Consider the following 21808-nt stretch of genomic DNA (forward strand, 5'->3'; position numbering starts at 1 on the left):
CAGAGTAAAACCTGCCTGGGAAGGGCAGGGTAAACCACAAGGGAAGAAAATGCCTTCTTGCGATGAAGGACAAGACAAGGCAGATGTCCCAGGGATGCTCTGCCCTATCAGAGTGAATTTTAAGCAAAATTCACTCCAAACTATCTTCAAAGTGTTTTTTCAAGGAGCCAACTTCATTCCAGTTGACTTCCAGCCCACGGGGAATAGAGTGAAGTTGGACTGAAACTAGCAACTCTCAAAAAAAAACCCCAAAGCCATGTGGGACGTGGGTGTAAATGCAAATTACGCAAATCCAGCTGGAATTAACTCCCAGGGGAGCTCACCTGGACCCCGAGGGACTGCAGTTTCTCAGCACAAAGGTCCATGTCGAAGGAGGAGGTGGGGCAGGTGTTGTCCATGCTCAGCACCAGCAGCACCCGGCCTTGGGAGGGTTCTGCAAGAGCCCAAAGGAGCCGTGAGCGCAGCGCTGGGAGGTTTAACCCCACAGCACCTGGCAAAGGGGAGCCTGACAACACAAACCACCCTGGTGTCTTTTAAACTGATCCAGAACCCTTGGCCACTGCTAAGGAGCTCTGGAGGCAGCCTGAGACCCTCTGGAAGGAAACAAACTGCAGAAAGGGAGGAAAGCCCAAAATCACCCCAGGAGTGAGCAGCCAGAGGTAACAGGAGGTGGTGACAGGGTGCTCTGATCAGCAGCACAACCGTGTCCTGCCTCAGCAATGCCTGACTGGAAGGACAGTGGACTCAGGCTGCTCCATGGTGCTGAGGCTCATTTCCCTCTTGGAGACCCCCCCCACCATTACCCACCCACCATAAAAACTAATTTGAGCCATTAATTAAAGCACTTTCCAGCACTCCCATTGCTCGGGAATGTGGCAGGGCTGCCCTGGAGCAGCCACAGACCCTCCAGCAGCGTTCCTGGAGCGTGGCTCTGCTCAAGGCTCTTCCAGTGTCAGCTTGGGACAGGATCAGAGATGCATCCTAGAGACTCAAGTCAGGAGCCTAAAAAGTGAGAGGACAGCCTGTCCTAGATTTGAGGAGCAGCACAGGAGAGCTGTGATCTCCAGGCAGCCCATCTGGCATCCACCGAGAGCTTACACAAGCTGTGCTACAGCAAGAGGAAGAGTTTGGGCCTAAGGAAGTGGCTGGTTCAGCTGAGATCCTGCTTCACTAAAAGGTTTCACCCGAATTTCCTTCCCCTTTGCAGCTCCAGGGTCAGCCAGGTGTCCCTGGGCTGCTCCTGGGGACACTTTGAGCAATAATGGAGCCCTGCTGGAGGGTATGGGGAGTGTGAGTGAACAGCCATCCATGACTCTGCCTGCTGCCAGAGGGCTCCAAGCCCCAGTGTCCCACCTGGCCTTGGGCACTGCCAGGGATCCAGGGACAGCCACTCTGTGCCAGAGCCTCAGCACCCTCCCAGCCAGGAATTCCTGCCCAGTATCCCATCTATCCCTGCCCTCTGGCAGTGGGAGCCATTCCCTGTGTCCTGTCCCCTTCCTGCAGCCCCTTCAGGCTCTGCAAGGCCACCCTGAGCTCACCCCAAAGCTTCTCCAGGTGAACAATCCCAGCTCTGCCAGCCTTTCCTCCCTGCAGAGCTGCTCCATCCCTCTGATCCCCCTGGAGCCTCCTCTGGATCTCTCCAGCAGCTCCAGGTGCTCCCTGTGCTGGTCCCAGGGCTGGGCCAGCTCTGCAGGTGGGGTCTCACCTGGGCACAGGGACAGAATCCCCTCCCCTGCTGCTCCCAGCACAGGTCACATTTCTCAAAGATTTCTCAGCTTCAAAGGCCAAGAGGAGAGGACTTGCAGGGGGCTGCTTTTCAATAGGTTGATTCGTTCATTCCTGCATATCAGGCATTCCAAAAAAAAACCCCCAAAGCATCTCCCTCCCCTTCCCAAAATGCTGAACCATCCACAATGTTTTGTTTCTTTCACAAGTGAGATGCTGTTAAAGAGCATCTTTGATAAAATCTGTCAGTGGTTATTTTAAGGACACTGAGCTCAGATCTGCCTCTCTCCTTATCAACAAGCTCCCTTACCTGTCACCCACTGCAGGGCTCCTTCCTTGAAATCACCTTTGCAGTACAGGAGGGAGGACTCTTTCTTCTCAGTTCCACCAGTTTGGCTTTTCTGGGCCATGCTGGAGGTGCCTCTCCTTGAAGGATTCAGTGTTTTCTGCTCAGAAACTCAGCATTTCTCTCTCAAATTCAGCATTTCTCTCTCTCCCTGCTGGGAAGCACCAACCAGCCCCACAGCAGCTGAGTGGGGAGCAGACTGTGAAACCCTCACTCCCACTGCTGCCTTCCTGGGGATCTGGCTTTCCACGAGCCACGAGGCATTTTCAAGCCCTGAAAAGAGGAAAAAGAAAATCCCAAATCTTGCAGAGACAGCAAATAAAGGCTAACAGCAGTGACTGTGCTCCTGGGGGATGTCAGCACCTGGTGCTGGCCAGTGCGAGCTCAGTACACACAGACTCACTTTTTACATTTGTTTTTTTTTGTTGAGAGGTGGAAAAGCTATTGTTAAATATTCCTTAAATTATCCTGGCATCCGTCAGCAATCCCATTTTACAAGCAATTAGCAAGGAACAGGATTTCTCCTTGCCAAGCCTCTTTGCCATCACCTTCAGAAGAACCTGGAGCTGGTGGAAATGCTCCTCCTGCTCAGTGACACGGGGTAGATCCTCACCACGGGATGGGAGGGGTGCAGATAAGGCAGAAAAATGCATCTGCTGAAGGCAGGGTCCAGCAGGAGCTCCCACCCAGCAGCAGTGAAGCCTTTCAGGGTCTCTGCTTTCCTTTTCCCTCTTCTCCCTTTCCCTTTTCCCTCCCCTCTCCCCTCTCCTCAGGGAAGCTCTCACAGCATGTACCATGCCCAAGGTTTTCCAGGTGTTTTTTTCCCTGCTGACACAGCTCTCTGACCTCCTGCCAGCACCTGTGGGTGGCTGTTAAATGCTTGGAAGACTCTGGAGTTTATTTTTCAATTACTTTCCACTTCAGCTCTCCAAAACCAACACTTACTTTATAACCTCTGCTCAAGCCAGGAGCCTGTTGCTGTCTCCTGGTGGGAGGATCCCTCACAGATCTCACCCACTCTCCTTCCAAAGGGGATTGTTTTGTTTCTGACTTTATTTTTTTTTCTGATGGTTGTGCCTGTATTTACCCCTTTGCACAAAGCCAGAACAGTCCCTGGTTGAAGAAGGACAGAAAGGAAATGGAGGCAAGAGAAACAACATGAGAAATTCTGATCACAGGGAAAAAAAAAACCCAAAAGGATTGAAAAGTCCCACTTAAAGGATGAAAGTGAGTGTGGGCACACAGGATGGGCACAGCACCCGCTCTCCACCTGCACAGGGGAGGAGAGATTCCCCTGGGCACGGCTCTGCCATGAGGATCATGAGCACCACATGTCTACAGGGCACATCCCAGCACCAAAAATTGCATTCAGACTGGATTTTCTCACTCCTTTCCCTCTTTTGCCATCCAACAGAAAGGAGTGTAAAATCAAGACAGAAAAGCCCACAGAAGACAGAAGCAAAGAGTGAAAAAACAGGGGAAACAAAAGAAAAAGCTAATTAGAAACCAAAGTAAAACCTGATTAAAACCAACCACCCTGCTGCTGCTTGCACATTCATTTGGAGATGAATCAAGGCTCTCTGGCTCAGATGATGAGAATTTTTGGGCCTGTGGAGGTGACAGTGAAGGTGCAGCAGCTCAGCCATCCCCAGGAGGGAAACAGCTTTCCCCATGTGCTCCTCAGCCAGAGCAGCTTTGCTTTTCCTCTTAGTGCAGCACAGTTTGGCTCTGCTGCCTTTTCCTGCACAACTGCCCATTTGGGGATTTGGGTCCCCCCAAAAATCTGATCCCTCCCCAGACACCTTGAGGAGCAGCCTCTCCTCTCCTGCACTCCCAGGCTCTGTGCTCTCCAAATTTCTTCTTATTCTTTATGCAATGCCAACATCCCTCTGGTGAACTGACTTCCTTCTTTTTTTGGACGCCTCCAAGCCCTCACTAAACAGCAGAGAAACACCCAGCAGATCCTTCTGCCTCATTCCCAGGGCAGCCAGCACAGCCTTACCTGCTCCAGCTCACTCCTGCTGCTGGGGATGCAGCTCAGCCTCCTCCTCCTCCTCCTCCTCCTGCTGCCTGTCCTTTGTGTACCACTGTCCCCCTCTGCCCTGCACAGGTGTCACACCGTGCCACCAGGGAGGTGCCAGCCTGTGTCCCTGTGTCCCCTGTGGCTCCTGGCAGCAGGGATTACCCAGGCCTGTGCCCCTGCCTCCCTCTCCTCACCCTGAGCTGCAAGCACTGACTTGCAAAATCTCCCTGCTGCATGTGACCCGCCAGGCTGAGCTCACAAATTTGCTTTTAACCCTCTGGAGTTCCTCAAAAGTGTTCCCACGCTGAAGGCACGGCCATGGGGGGACATTGTCCTCCTCACCTTCAGCAGGGTGGGGGTCCAGAGCTGGAGCTGGAGCCTGAGGAATGTGAAGAGCTGAAGAGTGGCACAGACAGGAGGCTCTCCTCTTCCTCCTCCTCCTCTTGGATCAGGCAGGGCAGGATTCAGGAACTACAGATCCCACAGTTGCACCACATCAGCTCCTCTGAGTGTTTCTGTCAAAGGCAAACACCCAGGACAGGGCTGGAGACATCAGAAGAGGCAAACACAGATCTCAAGGCTGACAAGAGGTCACTGTTTATCAAAAGGTCATGGAAAGCACACAGGAACAGGGATGACAGGCAGGGCAGGAGCTGTAGCCCTCCCCAGACCAGGAGGCTGTGCTGATGTAGAGCAAGTTTCCCCTCCAGCAGCTCCAGAAGAAAAGCAGGAGGCTCAGGCAGAGTCAGACAGATCCCCCAGAGCAGCTGCACATGCTGAAGTTGTTTGACAATGCTGAAACACCATGAAAACAGAACTCCTTAGCCTGGGAATTGTGGTGTCAGAGCTCCCCAAAAGCTGCAGGACCCGTGGAGGGTTGGAACAAAGCAAATCCAGCGGTGAATGGTTGAAAGAAAAGGAAGAATCAGCTCTTGCAGTGTCTGTGTGTCCTTCCTGGAGCAAAGGCTGCTCTTCTCCTGCAGGGATGGGTTCTGCAGCCCTGCCTGCTCCAGGGCTGTGAGTTCACCCCATCACGTGGCTCCACAGGCAACACGAACAACTCCAAAAACCACTCACCCTCATGGGATCTTGTTACACTGGAAACTGGCAACACCATCCAGGTGCTGGGAAAAATCCCATAAATCTGTCACCAGCTCCAATCCCCACCCGAGACAGGGCCATGGGAAGCTTTGGGCTCTTTTGCAAACGCTCCTCATCAAAAGTTTTGGCTTTGTTCGCTCCTCACCCACACAGAGATGCTGACAGAGAACTCAGAAGCCAAGAGCACTGCCAGCTCTCCATGGAAAACACCCCAGGCAAATCCCTGTGGGACAATAAACTTGAAAGCTGATGAACTTGAAAGTGGATAATGAGCTGCAGCACATCCCTGTGCCCCTCTTGCTCAGCAGGACACACAAGGTCTCAGTTTCAGCACCTCCAGCAGCAAACTCCTGCTCATTTGAGAGGAGCGTTGGGATCACCAGAGGCTGGAATCCCAGCATGGTTTGGGTTGGAAGGGACCTCAAAGCCCATTTTGATTCCACCCTTCCACCAGCCCAGGCTGCTGCTCCAAGCCCTGCCCAGCCTCCCCTTTACCACAACATCTGGTGGAGTTCCACCCCACCCAAATTCCTGCAGTGCTGTGCAGCTGCTCGTGGATTGCTCGCAGTTGATGTATTTGATTTCACCTTTCTCAGTTACTCTTCCCTGCAGGGAGGCTCAGGCTATTGGTTTCAGATCATTTCTCCCACTTATCAAGATCATTTGGAATTGTGATTCAGTGCTCTGTACTGTTTGTATCTCTTCCCAGCTTGGTGCCCTGGACTTACATTGTACTCCCTGTTCCACCTGCTGCATTAATGAATATATTATTATATATTACAGGGAAACTGATTCCAGGGAAATGAAAAAATCTGCTTTTTCAGGACAAGTTTGAGCACTGTCCCAGGCTGACAGTGCCCACCCACCCCTCCCAGCCTCGGGAATAACCTCACCCTTCATCACATCCTTCATTTCTGAGGTCACTCTTCAGCACCTATTTGAAGTCTCACTGCTTTAAATAATCAGACACACACATTTAGTCTGGTTTTGCCTATTCTGACCATGTTCTCTCTGTGTTTACTCCATGTTTTGATAAACTGAGCTCCTTTGCAGGATTTGGAATCCACACCCCTGTGATTCCAGCTTTTTTGGCCACAGTCTGCATGTGGTTGCAGTTTCTCCCCACGTCAGCCTTGTTTGGACTGTGCACACTGCAGCCAACACTGCCACATCTCATTTTCTTTTGATGAAACTGCATTTTCAGTGGAGAACCATGCCATCCTTCTCCTATTTTTTTCCCTACTGAGCCTTAATTAGGAGAACAAAGTTGTTGAAAGCCTTGTCTTGCCCTTCTCCTCCCTTCCTGCACACAAAGTCCTTTCACTCTGCGTTGTTGGATTTTTTGTCAGCAGAGCTGACAGATTGACAGTCATTAAATATAAAAATTTATTTCCCACTACCCATAAATTACAAGTTTCAAATGAAGAATGACACTTGCTTAAGGCACGAAGTGTGGTTCTTATCTTTTTTTCCTATTTCTGTCTTTTTCCTATGAAGACTTAAAGTATTATTCTTTTTACTATGGTAATGCAAAAACCTCTTTTCTTGAATCTCAAATTAAAAGAGGGAAAGCTCGCTATGTGCCTGGGATAATGATTCAGCTATTGATCCAGAAGATGCTTTATTAGATTATTTTGAGGCAGATGAATGTAATTTAATACCAATTTATTTTCTATTCCTATGCCAGTCCAAGATACAATCTTTTCTGCATGAAATTAGCACTTTCTCCTTTCAGCCTCAAAGAGATATTACACTGTGCTCCTTCCTTGGATTAATTTGGGAAAACTTTTTCAGCAGAACATTGATCTAGAGGGTTCTTGATAGTATTTTCTGTTAAGACTTTAAAGCCAAGCCTTCAGCTGGGATCAGCAGTTCTTGGCTTGTCTCTCCCATTATGCATTAATGCAAGAACTAGTGAAGAGAGATAAAGGGGAAAGAGATTCCAGATGGGGAAAAGAGAGGCAAAGAGGGAAAACAGAGCAGGATTAATGTGGGCAGAGAGAAGGGAGAGGAGCTGCGTTATTTTTACACGGTCGTTTGTCACCTCCAGGGGACACTGCAGGGTGGTCCTGCCCCACAACAGCAGGACAGCAGCTGGGATACCCCATCCTGCTGCCCACACCTCTCACAAGCTGCCTCACAAGCCAGGAACTGATGATTTTCTGTAGGGTTACCAAATTCTGACCCCTGCTCTGGGGTCAGCTGGGCTCCAGGGTGGGAGAAAACAGCAGAAGCCCAAAGCTGGGGATGGCAGGAAAGGGAGTGAGGGACTGCCAGCAGCTCACTGGGCTGTATCTGGCATTGAAACAACTCCAGATTTAATAAAGATCATCAGGAACTGTGCAGTGACCTCACAAAAGCAGAAAAATAAGGAATTTAAGGTTGCCAGATGTGGATTTTCCCCATGGAGCACCCTGATGCCATCCAGCACAGCCAGCCTGGCACCTCAAGACAGAGAGGGGAAGGGCTCCTGGACCTCCAGCAGCAGGAAAATGTAGAGTCCTCTCCCTGCTTCTCTCTGCCCAAATCCAGCTGTCAGGACAGCTCCTGCTAAAGCACTGCCAGCCAGGATTGCTGCCCCCTTAATGAGAACTCTCTGGACTCCAGATCCAGGGTTAGAGGCAATTTCCTTCCTTTATTTCATGGGATCATGGAATCACAGAATATCCTGAGCAGGAGGGACCCCCAGGATCCCCCAGCCCTGCCCAGACCCCCCAACATCCCACCCTGGGCATCCCTGGAGCTCTGGCAGCCTCGGGGCCGTGCCCATTCCCTGGGGAGCCTGGGCAGTGCCAGCAGCCTCTGGGGGAAGAACCTTGCCCTGATCTGCAGCCTGAGCCAGGCCTGGCCCAGCTCCAGCCGTTCCCTGCCTGCTGTCCCTGCCCCAGAGCAGAGAGCAGAGCTGCCCCTGGGGAGGAGCTGCAGCCCCCGGGGAGCTCTGCCCTCAGTCTGCTCCAGCTGAACAATCCCAGTGCCCTCAGCTGCTCCTCATGGGCCCCTCCAGACCCTTCCCATCCTCGTGTCCCTCCTTTGGACACTCTCTCCTCACACTGTAGTGCCCAAAGTGTCCCCAGGAGCAGGAGCCAGGTGGTATTTCCAGGGGCAGGAGCCCAAATCAAGGGAATCTCAACTGTGGTGTGTGTGCCCAAAGCAGCTTCTGCTCTTTCTGTGGTACCTGAGCAGGCTGTGGCTCAGTCCTGAGGGATTGTCACAGACTCCCAGACTGGTTTGGGTTGGAAAGAGCCTCTAAAGATCACCCAGTGCCACCCCCTGCCATGGCAGGGACATCTCCCACTATCCCAGGTTCTATTCAGGAAAGAATCTCAACTGGAAATAAAATCTCTGCACTGCACAAACAGTGACAGCCTTCCTGGAGAGCAATAATTGGAAATGCTTCTTCAGTGCAAAGCTGGAATCATTCTCAACATTAAGTTTCAGGAAAGTATTACAGAAAATTATTATTCTTGCAAGACATTAACACTTTGCATATTCTAAAGGGAGCTTCTTCACAGCACATTTGCCAAGGAGAAATAATCATGGAGGATTTTTTTTCCCCCTTTCTCTCCTGCCTCTGTTCTAAAGAAGGATAAAAGTCCTCATTAACCAAGGGAAACTTATGAACCAATATGAGAAAGTGGAACACACACTTCGTTTTTTCTGGACAGTCTCAGTCTGTCATTGATAAGAGAGGGAATGAAATTGCTAATTACAGCCTGGAGCAAGGAGGGCTTTGAGAAGCATCCTGCTGGAGCCTGAGCACCTGCTCTCAACAGGGAGAAATGTCTCATCTCCAAAGGACACAGTGGAATTAGCACGGCTGCAACCTTTTATGAGGCCATAACACCTCTCCACATTACAGCACATGGATTAAAACTGCTTTGATCCTGTTCTGCTTGTACCCACCTGCCTTCTCCCCCAGCCTGGCACGTTTGACTTTGCAAGAAAGCTTTTGTTTCAATTTTACAAGCTGTTTAATAGCTTGAATTCCTGAAGAGATCTTTCCAGGAGTACAGTGCACTACCATAAAATATGACAAGAGGAGACCCCGGAGCTGTCTGCTCCTGCCTGCAGGATTCACATCCACATCCATCCTGCTTTCTTCCCCTCCCTATCACAACTCCAGAGGTCCAGGAGGTTTTGCAATGCCTCACTGAGGAGCTGCAGAAATCAGGATGCTCTGCCTCAGGAGCAGAACAGCATCCACGAGGCTCCTTGCAAAGATCCCAAACTGCACAACACCTGGGCCAGATCAGGGACATGCTGAGGTCCCTTCTCCACAAAAAGCCTGGAATTTGAACCCAACAAAATAGCAATGCTGCATTTAATATTCTGCTGGTAAGAGGAAGAAACCACTGAACCATGAAACCCCTAGATGTATTTGTGTGTATTTTTGATTAAAGAGCTAGAAAGTGATGCAGACAACCCCAAAACTCTTCTTTCCCACTGTTCCCAGGCACAGGATGCTGCAGGATTCAGAATGACCTTGGTATAAACACGCAGTGACCAGCACTGGACCCAAGGAAGGGTAATTACTGTGCAGCACCTGGCTATCAAACTATTCCAATGAACTGGCATCATTTTATTTCCCCTAATAGTCACAAGAACATTTGTTCCTGAAGGTTTTCAGAATGATCTGGCAGGTAAAGCATCAGACTGGAGCCAAGAGGAGGAGCTCTGTAATGGGTTTTAACTTACCTGCTGTGACCTTCAGATATTGGCTGTCTCTCTTAAACTTTCTTTTATCAATATTTGATGGTCACTCTGCAGACTCCCAAGGTGCCCAGTGAGACCTGCCAGCATTCCCAGAACAAGTCAGCAGGAAGAACCAGACTGAGCAGAGGCTTTGGAGTGAAGTGTTTTTACTTTCAGGTGTCATAGTGCCAGACTTGTACCTCAAGCTAACAGCAGAATATACAGAGGATTTGATACAGAGCAACTCAAGCACCTGAAAATGATCAGCCAGGACTTGCACAGCCAGAGAATTCTTCTTACAGGGTTTAAACCCTGTGCAGAGGTTTAACAACACACTGGGAAATGCAGTTTGGTCAGCAAGAATACAGGTACACAATTGACAGGTTTAACAATTACTGACACAGGCCAGCAGCTCTCTCCCTTTCCTATTTCACAGAAGGAAGGCTCTCACTGAACACTATCACCATGGAAAGGGAGCACTCCTGTGCCAGCTGGAATATCTATTTAATAACAGCACAGATCTGAGACATGGCCACTTCATGTTTGAATAAGCTCTGAATCCGTGTCAAATGAGAAACTGAGAGAACTCCAAGAGCTCACTGAAATAATTTAACACATGTACAAGGAGGACAGGTAAGGTATGGCTATGAGCTGTACATTCCACCTGAAGCTCAGACTTTACTCCCAGCACTGCCAGGACACTCCTCCTTTCTCCCAGCACTACCCATTGATGCGATAATTCACATGGATCTCGGGTTTGATGTCACACACCAGTGACAGCAGCTGGGACATCACCACCTCCCGGTTCTTCTGGAAGTTCTGCTGGATTACACTCATCTTTTCCTGAGTCTCCTTCTCAACTTCAGTGGTGCAGCTGCCATGGGAGCCAAGGGCCTACAAACAGCAAAGGAAAGAGGAATCACCATGCCAAGCTCTATATTTTGTTATTCTGGACCATCTCAGACATTAATCTTTGTTGAGGGAAGATTAATGTTAATGTTCATATTTTAAAAAGTACTGCTGGATTTTCTGCTCAGATTTCACCCTAAACTTGTCCAAGTATTTAATCCTCAGCCCCTGCCTTTCACCCTCTTTTACAGAATCATCAAATGGTTTGGGTTGGAAGGGACCTTAAGGATCACCTTTTTCCAACTCCCTGCCATTTATTCATTATCCATCAGTTTAGAGCAGGAGTTTCTAAGGAGTGCCCAAATTAAAGGTCCTGCTGTGCACACAACTGGAACCCCTGGGCACAACTACACTAGAGAGTGCAAGAAAAGGAACACCCAGGAGTCCCTTTAAGCACAATTCCCATATCCCATTCCTCCTATCCTTGGAGAATCTTTATAGAAACCTCAACCTTCCCTTCTGGTGACCAGGGACACAGCAAGTGGCCTCTGCCACATCAGCACCATGGAAACAAGCCTGTGACAGGAGCAGTCTCTTTTGGACACTGCAGCTTTTAGGAGGCTGTCACCCCTCAGGGCACCCAGGAGCTTATTGAGCTCTTTCCCTGCCAGTTGAGATGCAACACAATGTGTTGCTCAGATGTCCTGAGCCACTTCCACGGGTTTTTCTGGAACACGTGGCTGTGCCTCACAGGAAGGAACTTTGGGGAACTGCTCCTGCTGCAACTCGCTCCACCCTGAGGGTGCTGTCAGAGCAAGGAAGTCCCAGCACAAGGCAAAGGGGTTGGAAATAAGTGAGTGATGGAGAACACCAACCGCTGCCTCCTTGGCCTTGAACTCCTTCTCCCGCTGCAGGCGGTACTGCTCGATCTCTGCCTGGGCCTCCTCCTTGGCCTGCTTCAGCCTCCGGTTCTTCCCTGTTCCCAAAGGACAAGCCAAGGCAAGGACAGAAGAGAAAGCACTGAGAGCTGGTTTTCCTAACGCACAGCCATCACCACAGCGTTTGCTCCTTCTGCAGGAGGCATCAGCCAAGCTCCCTCCCTGAGTTTGGTGACCTCAGGAGGAGCCCAGCAAAGCATGGCTGAGCTCACCAAGCCTGAGCTTTCTGCACTGAGCAGTGCAGAGCATCTCGGAGTGTGTGGATGCATCAGGCAACATCTGGCTTTACTCACAGAATGAGTCTCAGACTGGTTTGGGTTGAAGGAACATTAAAGCTCATCCCATTCCATCCCCTGCCATGGCAGGGACACCTCCCACCATCCCAGGCTGCTCCCAGCCCTGTCCAGCCTGGCCTTGGGCACTGCCAGGGATCCAGGGGCAGCCCCAGCTGCTCTGGGCACCCTGTGCCAGGGCCTGCCCACCCTGCCAGGGAACAATTCCTGCCCAAGATCCCATGTAACCCCACCCTCTGGCACTTTCCATACAAAAAGTCCCTCTCCCTCCTTTTCAAAAGCCTCTTTAAGGCCTTGAAAGGGGTTCTGAGGTCTCTCTGGAGCCTTCTCTCCAGATGAACACCCCCAGCTCCCTCAGCCTGGTTCCAGAGCAGAGGGGGTCCAGCCCTTGGAGCAGCTCTGGGGCCTCCTCTGGATCTCTCCAGCAGCTCCAGGTGCTCCCTGTGCTGGTTCCAGGGCTGGGGGAATCCCCGCTGCTCCCCCGCCCTCAGCGCCGGGCCGCACGGCCTCAGGGGGCCGCGCCGGGACAGGCCAAACCGGGCCGGGCCGGGCTCCCCCGCCACCACACCCCCAGCGGCGGGGCCTGGAGGAGCCGGGCAGTGCCGTACTCACTCTTGCGGGCCTCGGCCACCTTCTCCGCGGCGCGCTTCTCGGCCTGCAGCAGCTGCTGGATGCCCTGCGACTGGCTCGCCATGGCGGCCGCTCCGTCCGGCCGGCCGCGGCAGCGTCACTGCGTCACGCGGGACACGCCCACCCGCGCCGGTCACGCCCCCCGGCCACGCCCCCTCATTGGATAATCCCTGGCGCGCCTGGGGCCTAAGCCCCGCCCATCATTCAGCTCCCGCCGCTTGGCCCCGCCCACTGACGCCATAATGATTTAGCTCCGCCCCGCTGGTGCTTGGCCACGCCCCCATGGCGCCAGGCCACGCCCCTTTATTCGTGAGGGGAGCCCCTGGCAAGGCCGGGTGTGGCCTCGCTGTCCCCTTCCTGAGCCCTTTCCTAACCCTAACCCTGTCACAAAATCCACTAAAACCCCCGCAGGAATGCGCTAATGGAGTTTGGTTTTGTGTCTAACCGCTGGAAGTGCGGCAGCCCGCGGATGAGCAGTGACAAGAGCACCAGGGATGCTCGTGGGCTGTGGCATCTCCCCGCTGCTGGCATGGCGGGTGTCACCCCCAGCACAGAGCCACTGGTGCTCACAGGACTTTACAATTATCCTGGACAACCTTTGCCAGGGGCTCCCAGAGAGCCAAGTGTCCCCCGACCATCCCCACACTTCTCCCCATCCCTCACCCATCACATCCCAGGGGCCATTGAAAGCCCTGAGCGCAGCTCCCTCAGCACTTTCGGAGCATAAATTACAATTATTGTCAAATAATATCGCTCTGATGAAGCCTCAGAGCCAGGACAGTGACTCATCGCTGCCGGGAGAGGCGGGGGGACTGCCGGTCCGCCTCCTCCATCCCCCGTGATGGAAGGGACAGGAGACAATGAATCAAATGCATATTTATAGTGCTGAATAGGAATTATGAGTGTTTTCAGGGTGACCTTCAGCTGGGCCCAGCGATCAAGTGAATAGACTTGGCGTGCCCATCCATTCAGGGGGATATTTGCTTCAGTAGAAGATGAAAGATGGGGAAAAGAGCTCGGAGCAGAATTCGGGAGTTTGAAGGAAGGCTGGGATGCTGGGATGGGGCACTGGGAGCCACTGGGAGTAAAAGGATGAGCTGTGGCATCACAGCCGGGCTGTGCTGGCAGAAGGAAAACCCAGGAGATCTGGTCCTGCATCATCTGTCAGAGATGGGGCAGCTCCAGCCCCGGGGACACGCTCAGGAGCTGTGCTGGTTGTCAGGGAACAGGGGAAATCATAGAATGGTTTAGGCTGGAAGGGGCCTCACTGAGTTCCAGCCCACCCTGATGTGCTGTCTCTATTCTGAAATACCCAAAAATCCGGTGGGATCAGCTGGGGCAGATCCAGACTCCTTTACAGCAGTAGCAAACCAGAAATGAGGTTCTGCTCATCTGGCCCAAAGCCCCAGGAGCCCCTGCCCTTCTCTCACCTCACACCAAAGCCACAAAATCATTAAACTCAGTCTCCCACAGCCCTCAGACGATGCCCCTCAGCCCCACTCCCATCCAGAAACCCACCAAGCTCATTAGCTGTTCCCATGTTAATTAAATCACTTGAGCTGAACCAGAGGTGACCCCAGAGCTCTGAAGGGAATACCAGGGATCAAACAGGGTTTGGAGCAAAGGGGTCCAAAGGGGTCTGGCTCTGCCCTGAAGTCACAGGCAGCACTGGGGTGTTGTTTTTCTCCTGGGTGATGCTGATTTTGAGACTCACAGCTTCTTTCTGTAAGGTGACAATGAGAACACTGCCCTTTTCTGCCCCCTGAAATACTTTGACGCTGATCACACTAAATTTTCAGGCAAAAATCCCTCTGAATTTCATCCCTAGTTTGCTTAAAAAAACACGTGATGAGTTTTTAGCAATTTCATTTTGACAGTTAACAAATGAGACAGTAACAGTTCATATTTAAAACAATCTTTTGCTTGGTTGTGTTGCTTTCTAGCTTACAATTGCCCAAAAGCTAATTGAAACCTCATGGTGTGTGTCACATGAAACACATGTGAATCCAAATGCTGTTGGAACAACTTCCCCATGCACTTAACATTTGGAAAAAATCGCTTCTTGCTGGTTGCAAAACCAAAAACAAAGCAAAACCCATCATTTCCAATCCTCAGGTTGCACAGGTATAAATAAAAGCTGCTGGAACCACTTGAATTTTACCAGAAACGGTTTCATAATTAATTAGCATCAGAAGTACTTTGGAGCTTGGTTTTTATTCCCTCAGATTCACGGAATGTGAGCTTGTCATTCACTATTAGAGGAGGCAGCTCTTGCTGACACTGACATTGGCATCCCTTTATTTGTCCAGCACTGGGAAAAAGACATCTGAGGATGATAAACTTCACCAATCCTAAATTTCATGCACCTCACATTCAACAGAGACTGAAGGAAGGATATTTATAGGAGGCTGAGGCTGGTCCTGCTCTCTAGGATGGGAAAACAAATTATTAAAAGAAACAAATGAAAGGATTTTCTTTTCCTTTTAGCTGTTTCCACGGATCACAATAATAAGAACTAAATTAAACACATCTCTCAATTAATTTTCATTCTTTTTCCAAAAGCTTTTTTATTTTCCTGCAGGCATTAAATACTTATTTTCATTTTGGAGCCGCATCTCTCCTCTCTGTGCTTTTGTTCTACACTGGGTCACAACTCCAAGCATGTGTCACACAGATTCCTGAAATATCAGCAGATATTTCTAGAATCAAAGGGAAAAAATACAGCTTGTTTTTGCTTTTCTTTTCATTTCCAAGCCCAGGTAACACAGGCCATGTCTCATGATCCTGCTGTCATTAAGGATTCCCAGACATATTTGGGAAGAACAAGATTTTAAACAGTGTCTGGCCCCTTTCCAGAGCAGTTAATTATATTTTTCCTCTCCAAATTCCCTTGCACTTTCAATTGGATCTGTTATTATTCTCCATTCCCCAAGTTAAACTGTTATGCTGTGCAATTGTCTGTTCTTTCAAAGAGGTTTTGTGTTGGGAAATGAGCTGATCTCTTTCTTCTGAGGTTTAATCCATTCACAGAAATGCACTGAGGTGATGCAGCTGCTGGATGTTGATAAAAGATCATTGGTTGGTTATTAAAAGATGGTCAGTGAATGATTATTAACTAGCATTCATATTTGGGATAGATTTTTCAATTTGTAAACAGAGTGTTAAAAACCAAAGTACAGCATAGGAGTAGAATTTACATAGAAAAATCAATTAAACCCTGAAATGCACAAGTTGGTGCCACTTGTCTGTGCCAATAATTTGGCCCAAATATCCCAAAATGAGAAAGAAAGCTCCATTTATCATCTGGGGTTGTTCTGTGATCAAGGACGATTTAAAGCCCGGAGTAACCCAAGTGCAGTGATGGAATTACACCAGAATGGACCTACATTGATATTGTAAGGATTGATTTTTTTAAAAGCAGTTTAAGAAGCCATATTTCTGTGTCAGCCCCTGTTATCCTCCTTCAGGATAAGGGAGCTGCTTTGGGATGAGGCTTGGCTTACCTCACCCACCAGGCTCAGTTTCATATAAATCAGGATCTTTCATACGAGCCAGCGTGGGAGTTCTGTTTATATATTCTTCTGTTGGGTTGAAGTGTCAGCAGAGCTCATTAATTCCTTCTCCACCACAGGAAATCTCCATTCCTGTTTTCTTGACATCTCCTGGCGTCCATCCTTAATCAGAGGTCAGGTCCTTTGTAAAAGACGTGGCTGGGAAGATAAATGGACATGAGACCGAGTGTTCCCCATGGGGCATCCCTGTGTCACATCCACTGGGATTGCTCCATCAGGAAACATCCTGGGAGGGCCCTCATGGACTCACCACAAACTGTCTGGACCAGGATTTTTGGGTGTGACAGCAAAGCAAAGCAGCTCCTGTAGTAAATACTGTAATAAATGGCACCTCCTGTAATGGGCAGCACCAAAGTTTTGGCTGCTGAAGGCAACTTCCAGCTCTTCACGAGAGCGTTATTCCAACTCCACAGGGAAGAAGCAAAGAAAATCTTGGTTTTTTCCCCCACCACAAAAGATCTTTTGGCTTCTCAGTTCCGCTTTCTCTGCTCCAAACCACTGAGTAATGTCATTGTGCACCGTGCTACAGGCACACTGACTTCCAGTGATGGATGAGACAATCCCTGTGTACGGAGATTGTTTGGTGCTCGGAGCTCTTTGAGTAAATGATACAGCACAAGCTTCATTATCAATATTGCCTGCAAATATCAAAAACGTCGGAGGCCGCAGTTTAATTTGGATGCTTATCATAAGCTCGGGAGAAATGGAAATGTGTGACAATAACAAAACACTGCAGCAGTGATGCCAAGCAGCCTCGAGCAGCTGATGAATTTCTAGGCCACGAGGGATGGAGCTGCGGCTGCCGGGGGATCCTTCCCCAACACTTGTTCAAACAAAAGTGACGCCGGCAAGTGACAATGTCTGGAGCTCCAGCAAATATCCCTGCGGCCTCTGGGGCCTGAGGAGATGTAGAACAAGAGCTGCTGGTGTGCAGCTTCCTCGTGGGACTGTTCACATCACTCAGCTGCAGGGCTCCTGCCTGCTAAATGAAGCAGATTTTTCTCCATGAAGGCAGTGGAGCAATTGACTCTCCGCTGCGCAAGTCCAACCAAACGCTCGGAATTACCCCGGGAAGGTGAACTTCCCTTGCTCCCAGCTCAGAAAGTTTGGAGCCTGAAGCCAGACAACAAATAGCTCCTCCAGGAAGGTTTTTCAGAGGTACATAAGCACCTAGGCATGCAGATAGCTACCTAGTGGAACTAATTTGTTTACAACATTCACGGAAAAATCTTAATAACCAATTTCTATATTTAGCCTAAATGCCTTTGAAAATCCAAGCTTTACATCCCTGTGCTCACTGTCCCCATCCACTCCTGTGGGACTACAGGAAAAATCCAAAAATAAACCTACAGCCAGCATGGTCCTGATTTTGTCAAAACCAACCCAAAGACTTCTGCCCTGCTTTGACCACACTGCACCCCCAGTTTGGCCTCTTAATTACCCAGTTCAAAATCAAGTCCACTCAGTTTACCTGAATTACCCCCTGCTTCTCCCACTGCTCTCCCCTCCCCACATCAAACCCCTGCTCCATCCTGCTTGATTTCCGTTGTGATTTGCCAGACAGCTCTCAGCTGCAGGGAAAAATAAAATCAATCTCTTTTTCCACTCCCTCATCCAGCAGCTTGGTGCTCTGTCCAGCATCGAGCCTGGCACTGGCAGCAATCGGCCACCACCAAAGCAGCCCAGGGCCATTTGCTCACCGAGTTTCAGAGGCTGCAATGATCTGCCTGACTGTGCCACGGGCTCAGGAGCAGAGTTTGAGCTCTGTGTAATGGGATTGCACTTCAGTGGTTTTGGGATATTAATAGCGGGATTAACCTGAAACAGCCACGCTAAAAAATTGATTATCAAGAACAATAAATCATGTCACACATGCAGGTAGCCTGGGGGGTTTTTGCATTGCAAAGCCATGAGTTTCTCTACAGGACTGTAACAACCCCCAGCACAGAGCAATACCCAGGAAAAAGCCAACCAAAATATGATTAAACTATTTTGGGAATGCAGAAGGCAAAAGAAAAGAAGGCTGCTGGAATTTACAGCTCTAAGATACAAACACAAGTAATGTGACTTCTTTTTCTCCCCCTCCTCCTGCTGACCAGTCCTTTCCAGAAGACTTTGGGAATGATTTGGCATGCCTGGAGCCACGACAAGATGTGGCTGCTCTAGGCATGAAGGACATGGGAAGGAGTGTGGCTGCTTCAGCATCCAGCAGCTGAGTGATGGCCTGCTCCCCCTGCATCCCAGAGCCCTGAGCTGCCAGGATTTGCTCCTGCGGTTTTCAATACACAACCACCACAAAATAGAACACAGTGAATTTGTAATAAAAAGGGGGGAAAAAAACCCACGTGGAGTTTATCTTTGCCATAGCATTCTGCTCCTGGGTAGGATCTGGCAGTGTCCAAACTCCAGCTCCATTCCAGCCAGCCTGGCAATGGGAATGGGACCAGTTTTGCTTCTTTCTACCACAGACACTTTGTCCATCACTCCAGGAAACCTGGTTTTACTGTTGTCATACTGAAAAACACATTCATCATGGGTAAAACCTCCTCTCCAATTCTGATCCTGGTTTATTGATACATGAGGCCCAAATCCTGGGATTTTGCTCAAGAGGAATTCAGCTGGTCCATCTCCAATGCTCCACAGATAAGATCCAAAGCAGCAGGTGTGCATTTACCTGCCACATCCACACCTGGAATTTTCTTCCCCAATGGTCAGCTCCAGCTCACTGGTGTTCCTCACACCAATGTGCTGAGGTTAACCTCCAGTTTTGTTTGTTTTCTGTGTGATTTCCACCATTTCAGTAAAGATGTTTGTCACCAAACCCAAACATTTCATATCTACAGACACACACAGAACATCCCTTTCCTCCTCTCCCTGCTGTTTAGAGAGCACGTGGAATTCAGAGCTGACACTCACCACGGACTGAGCTAAGAGAGACACCAGATTCACATTTCTTTGCAAAAAGCCCAGACTTCCCTGTTTAAATCCCTTTGCCATGACTGATGGTTGGTATTTAAACAAGCACATCCCATTTTCTGAAGCAGTTTATCCACTTTAATTAAAAACTTGTATTTATAGAGCGGGACAGGTGTTGTGTACACCAGCAGGAAGTTACAGTCCCCACTCCGGGTTGCAGGTGGCTTTTTGCAGTAACCAGCTCATAATCACTGCTAAACTGGAATAAGCACCATCGATTGCTGTCTCTAATAGAGGATATGATTTTAAAGAGCTCACAACACAAGGCTGTTCAAGCTTATTGTATTTATTGATCGAGAGTGTGAGGACTGTAATCACGTGTGAAACACCAGGTTATTCATCAGCTGTTGGCTATTCAAAAGAAGCACTTAAAACTGCCCAGATGGCATCAAACAAGAGCAAAGGCTGCTGTAGGATGGCTTTGTCACCCCATCCCATGACCACAGAGGGCAGTGGTGGGGATGCTCCAGGCAGCAGCCACCAGGCAGAGCTGGCTCCTGACCTCTCCTGGGCAGAGAGCAGAGCAGGAAAAGCCAATCCCAACACCTCCCCCAAAACATCTCTCCACCAGAAACAAGAGGGAAGGCAGCCCCTGGCTTCAGGTGTCTGCACAGCAAAGCAAAACTAGCAGCCAACAGGCTGGGCAGCATCACATCTAACTCAGAGGTCAGGAGTTTCCTCTTCAAAAGTGGACCTGGCTGCTGGCAAACACCTCATTTTCATGCCCTTTTCAACTTGCCTCTTCTCATCCAGTGACTGCTGTTGCCCAGGCTCTGGAACTGGAATGTGAAAACACAACTTCTCAATGATCTCTCCTCACCCTTTTTTTGCCATATCACATCACATCCGTGACCCCACAGCCTGGGCACAGCAGCACAGCTCCTCAGGGAGTCACATTCCTGCTGGGAACAGCAAAAAGGAGTTGTTGTTCCAGGGAGTGAAGGGCAGCATCCTCACCAAGGAGAGCACAGCACCTGTGTGAGAAGGAAAAGAGCTCTAGGAACCCATTTATTTCCAGGTAGATTCCCAGGAAACCAGTCAGGAAGCCGAGGCACAAACTCATACATGGCACAGCACGACCTGAGCCAAAGGCTGAGCTGAAATTCATCTCCCGCAGTGCGAGCCTGGGGTGGGGCTGCCCAGGGCAGGTGGAACACATGGATGGAGTTTCTTTGAGCTTTGATTTTGCTTAAGAACTCCTAAATTACCCTGGCAAAAGGATAGGATGTGCAGATGAAGTGTCTTCCCTGGCTTTGGTACTGTCCTGCCCGTGTTCCTTGCAATCAGTGGCTGCTGCCGTCTGTTCTTGCACCACATCATCTCTCTCTTCTCTTCTCTTCTCTTCTCTTCTCTTCTCTTCTCTTCTCTTCTCTTCTCTTCTCTTCTCTTCTCTTCTCTTCTCTTCTCTTCTCTTCTCTTCTCTTCTCTTCTCTTCTCTTCTCTTCTCTTCTCTTCTCTTCTCTTCTCTTCTCTTCTCTTCTCTTCTCTTCTCTTCTCTTCTCTTCTCTTCTCTTCTCTTCTCTTCTCTTCTCTTCTCTTCTCTTCTCTTCTCTTCTCTTCTCTTCTCTTCTCTTCTCTTCTCTTCTCTTCTCTTCTCTTCTCTTCTCTTCTCTTCTCTTCTCTTCTCTTCTCTTCTCTTCTCTTCTCTTCTCTTCATCTCTTCTCCCCAGCTTCACTCAAACCCTCCCACCACAGCCTCATTACAGATGCTTTTCCCAAGGAACACCTTCATGATTTAATACCTTTCTGATACTTAATCAAGCACTCTACTTAAAGAAGTCCTGAATTAGCCTTGTGTGTTCCTTGTCAGATCATTAGCCACCTTGGCTTCTGTGCTATTTTCCACTTAAATCTGGGCTTGAAGTGTTTTCTCTCTCCAAGTTGTTCTGAAGCATGGTGTGCCATTTATCAAATAAAAGGTCTCAGTTGCTGTTCTGGTGCCACAACCCCCCAGTGCTGGGGAGTTTTGCAGTGTCCTGATGTGACACTTAGATTTGAGCTCCTGTCTGCTGTGTGTTGCTGTTTATAGCAACAGCGAGCACTCAGCCTATTAAAATTTGGGTTTTTCTGTCAGTGCCTTCAGGAGAAAGATGTGACCAGAGTCTGGTGCTTGGGGAAAGCGGATCTTTGCTGTAGCAGGTTGATAGCTAAATGTGCAACACTACAGACAGTTCTTGTTTTGGAGGATGAGTCCCTGTGCCCCAAATCAAGGAAATTATTTGGTTCTTAGAAAGCCAAAGGAAATTTTAAAAAGTCCTTTGCAATTTTCTGCAGGCTGCATAGTCACCCATGTGAGAACAAGCCTTGCTTTTTCTAGCATTGCTTGTTCAAATCCCTGCCTGAAGGGTAATTCAGAATTTCTAAGGTTAACAATGTTAGCAGCCTCCTGGCCTATGGGTCTCCATTTTTATTCATATCCCAAATGCACCTAATTTAGCACTTAAATGCTCTGGTTTGTACCAGGGGGAGAAAATCTTCCAAGATCAAATGCTAGGCAGTGTCTCCTAATAAACTCTGCTAAAATGCTGTGGAACAGGGCTCATCTTGCAGGGAGAGCAGCTCCAGGAGCTGCAGGAACAGCCTGTGAGGTGCAAACAAAGCTGCAGCCTCAGCCACAGCACTGACCACTCACAGAGACAAATGAATTGAAACAGTAATTACTT

General features: G+C 49.4%; 2 protein-coding genes across 6 annotated transcripts in view; both read right to left on the reverse strand.

Annotated features, from left to right (window-relative positions):
* TMEM268 (transmembrane protein 268) overlaps positions 1-9986 on the reverse strand; it is a 30274-nt gene extending 20288 nt beyond the window's left edge. For 4 of the 5 annotated variants that reach the window (XR_009279166.1, XM_058853425.1, XM_058853422.1 and 1 more), the window contains exons 1-3: positions 4437-6011; positions 2036-2344; positions 324-433 (exon numbers count right to left, since the gene is read on the reverse strand). Coding sequence is in view for 4 of the 5 variants with exons in the window: in XM_058853425.1 (XP_058709408.1) it covers positions 324-433; positions 2036-2135 (210 nt within the window). In the remaining variant the exon portion in view is untranslated. Of the gene's footprint in view, positions 1-323; positions 434-2035; positions 2345-4436; positions 6012-9890 lie in introns of those variants that run through there. The other variant, XM_058853424.1, reaches the window with a different exon arrangement.
* A 51-nt stretch (positions 9987-10037) lies between these two features.
* On the reverse strand, positions 10038-12738 carry ATP6V1G1 (ATPase H+ transporting V1 subunit G1). The gene is made up of 3 exons (XM_058853430.1): positions 12580-12738; positions 11612-11712; positions 10038-10781 (listed from the first exon to the last, which is right to left on the reverse strand). Exons 1-3 carry the CDS (start codon positions 12659-12661, stop codon positions 10608-10610), a joined length of 357 nt encoding a protein of 118 aa, XP_058709413.1. The 5' UTR covers positions 12662-12738; the 3' UTR covers positions 10038-10607.
* Between the last annotated feature and the right edge of the window lie 9070 nt (positions 12739-21808).

The sequence above is a fragment of the Poecile atricapillus genome, chromosome 20 (assembly GCF_030490865.1).
Source record: "Poecile atricapillus isolate bPoeAtr1 chromosome 20, bPoeAtr1.hap1, whole genome shotgun sequence".
In the NCBI taxonomy this organism is placed as follows: domain Eukaryota; kingdom Metazoa; phylum Chordata; class Aves; order Passeriformes; family Paridae; genus Poecile; species Poecile atricapillus.

Bases quoted from the DNA above. Each gene is read 5' to 3' on its own strand.
- ATP6V1G1 (XM_058853430.1), bottom strand. From the start codon at position 12,661: ATGGCGAGCCAGTCGCAGGGCATCCAGCAGCTGCTGCAGGCCGAGAAG. The intron at 11,713-12,579 runs GTGAGTACGGCA...CTTTGGGAACAG, and splicing joins GGTGGCCGAGGCCCGCAAGA to GGAAGAACCGGAGGCTGAAG. The intron at 10,782-11,611 runs GTTGGTGTTCTC...TGCTGTTTGTAG, and splicing joins TCAAGGCCAAGGAGGCAGCG to GCCCTTGGCTCCCATGGCAG.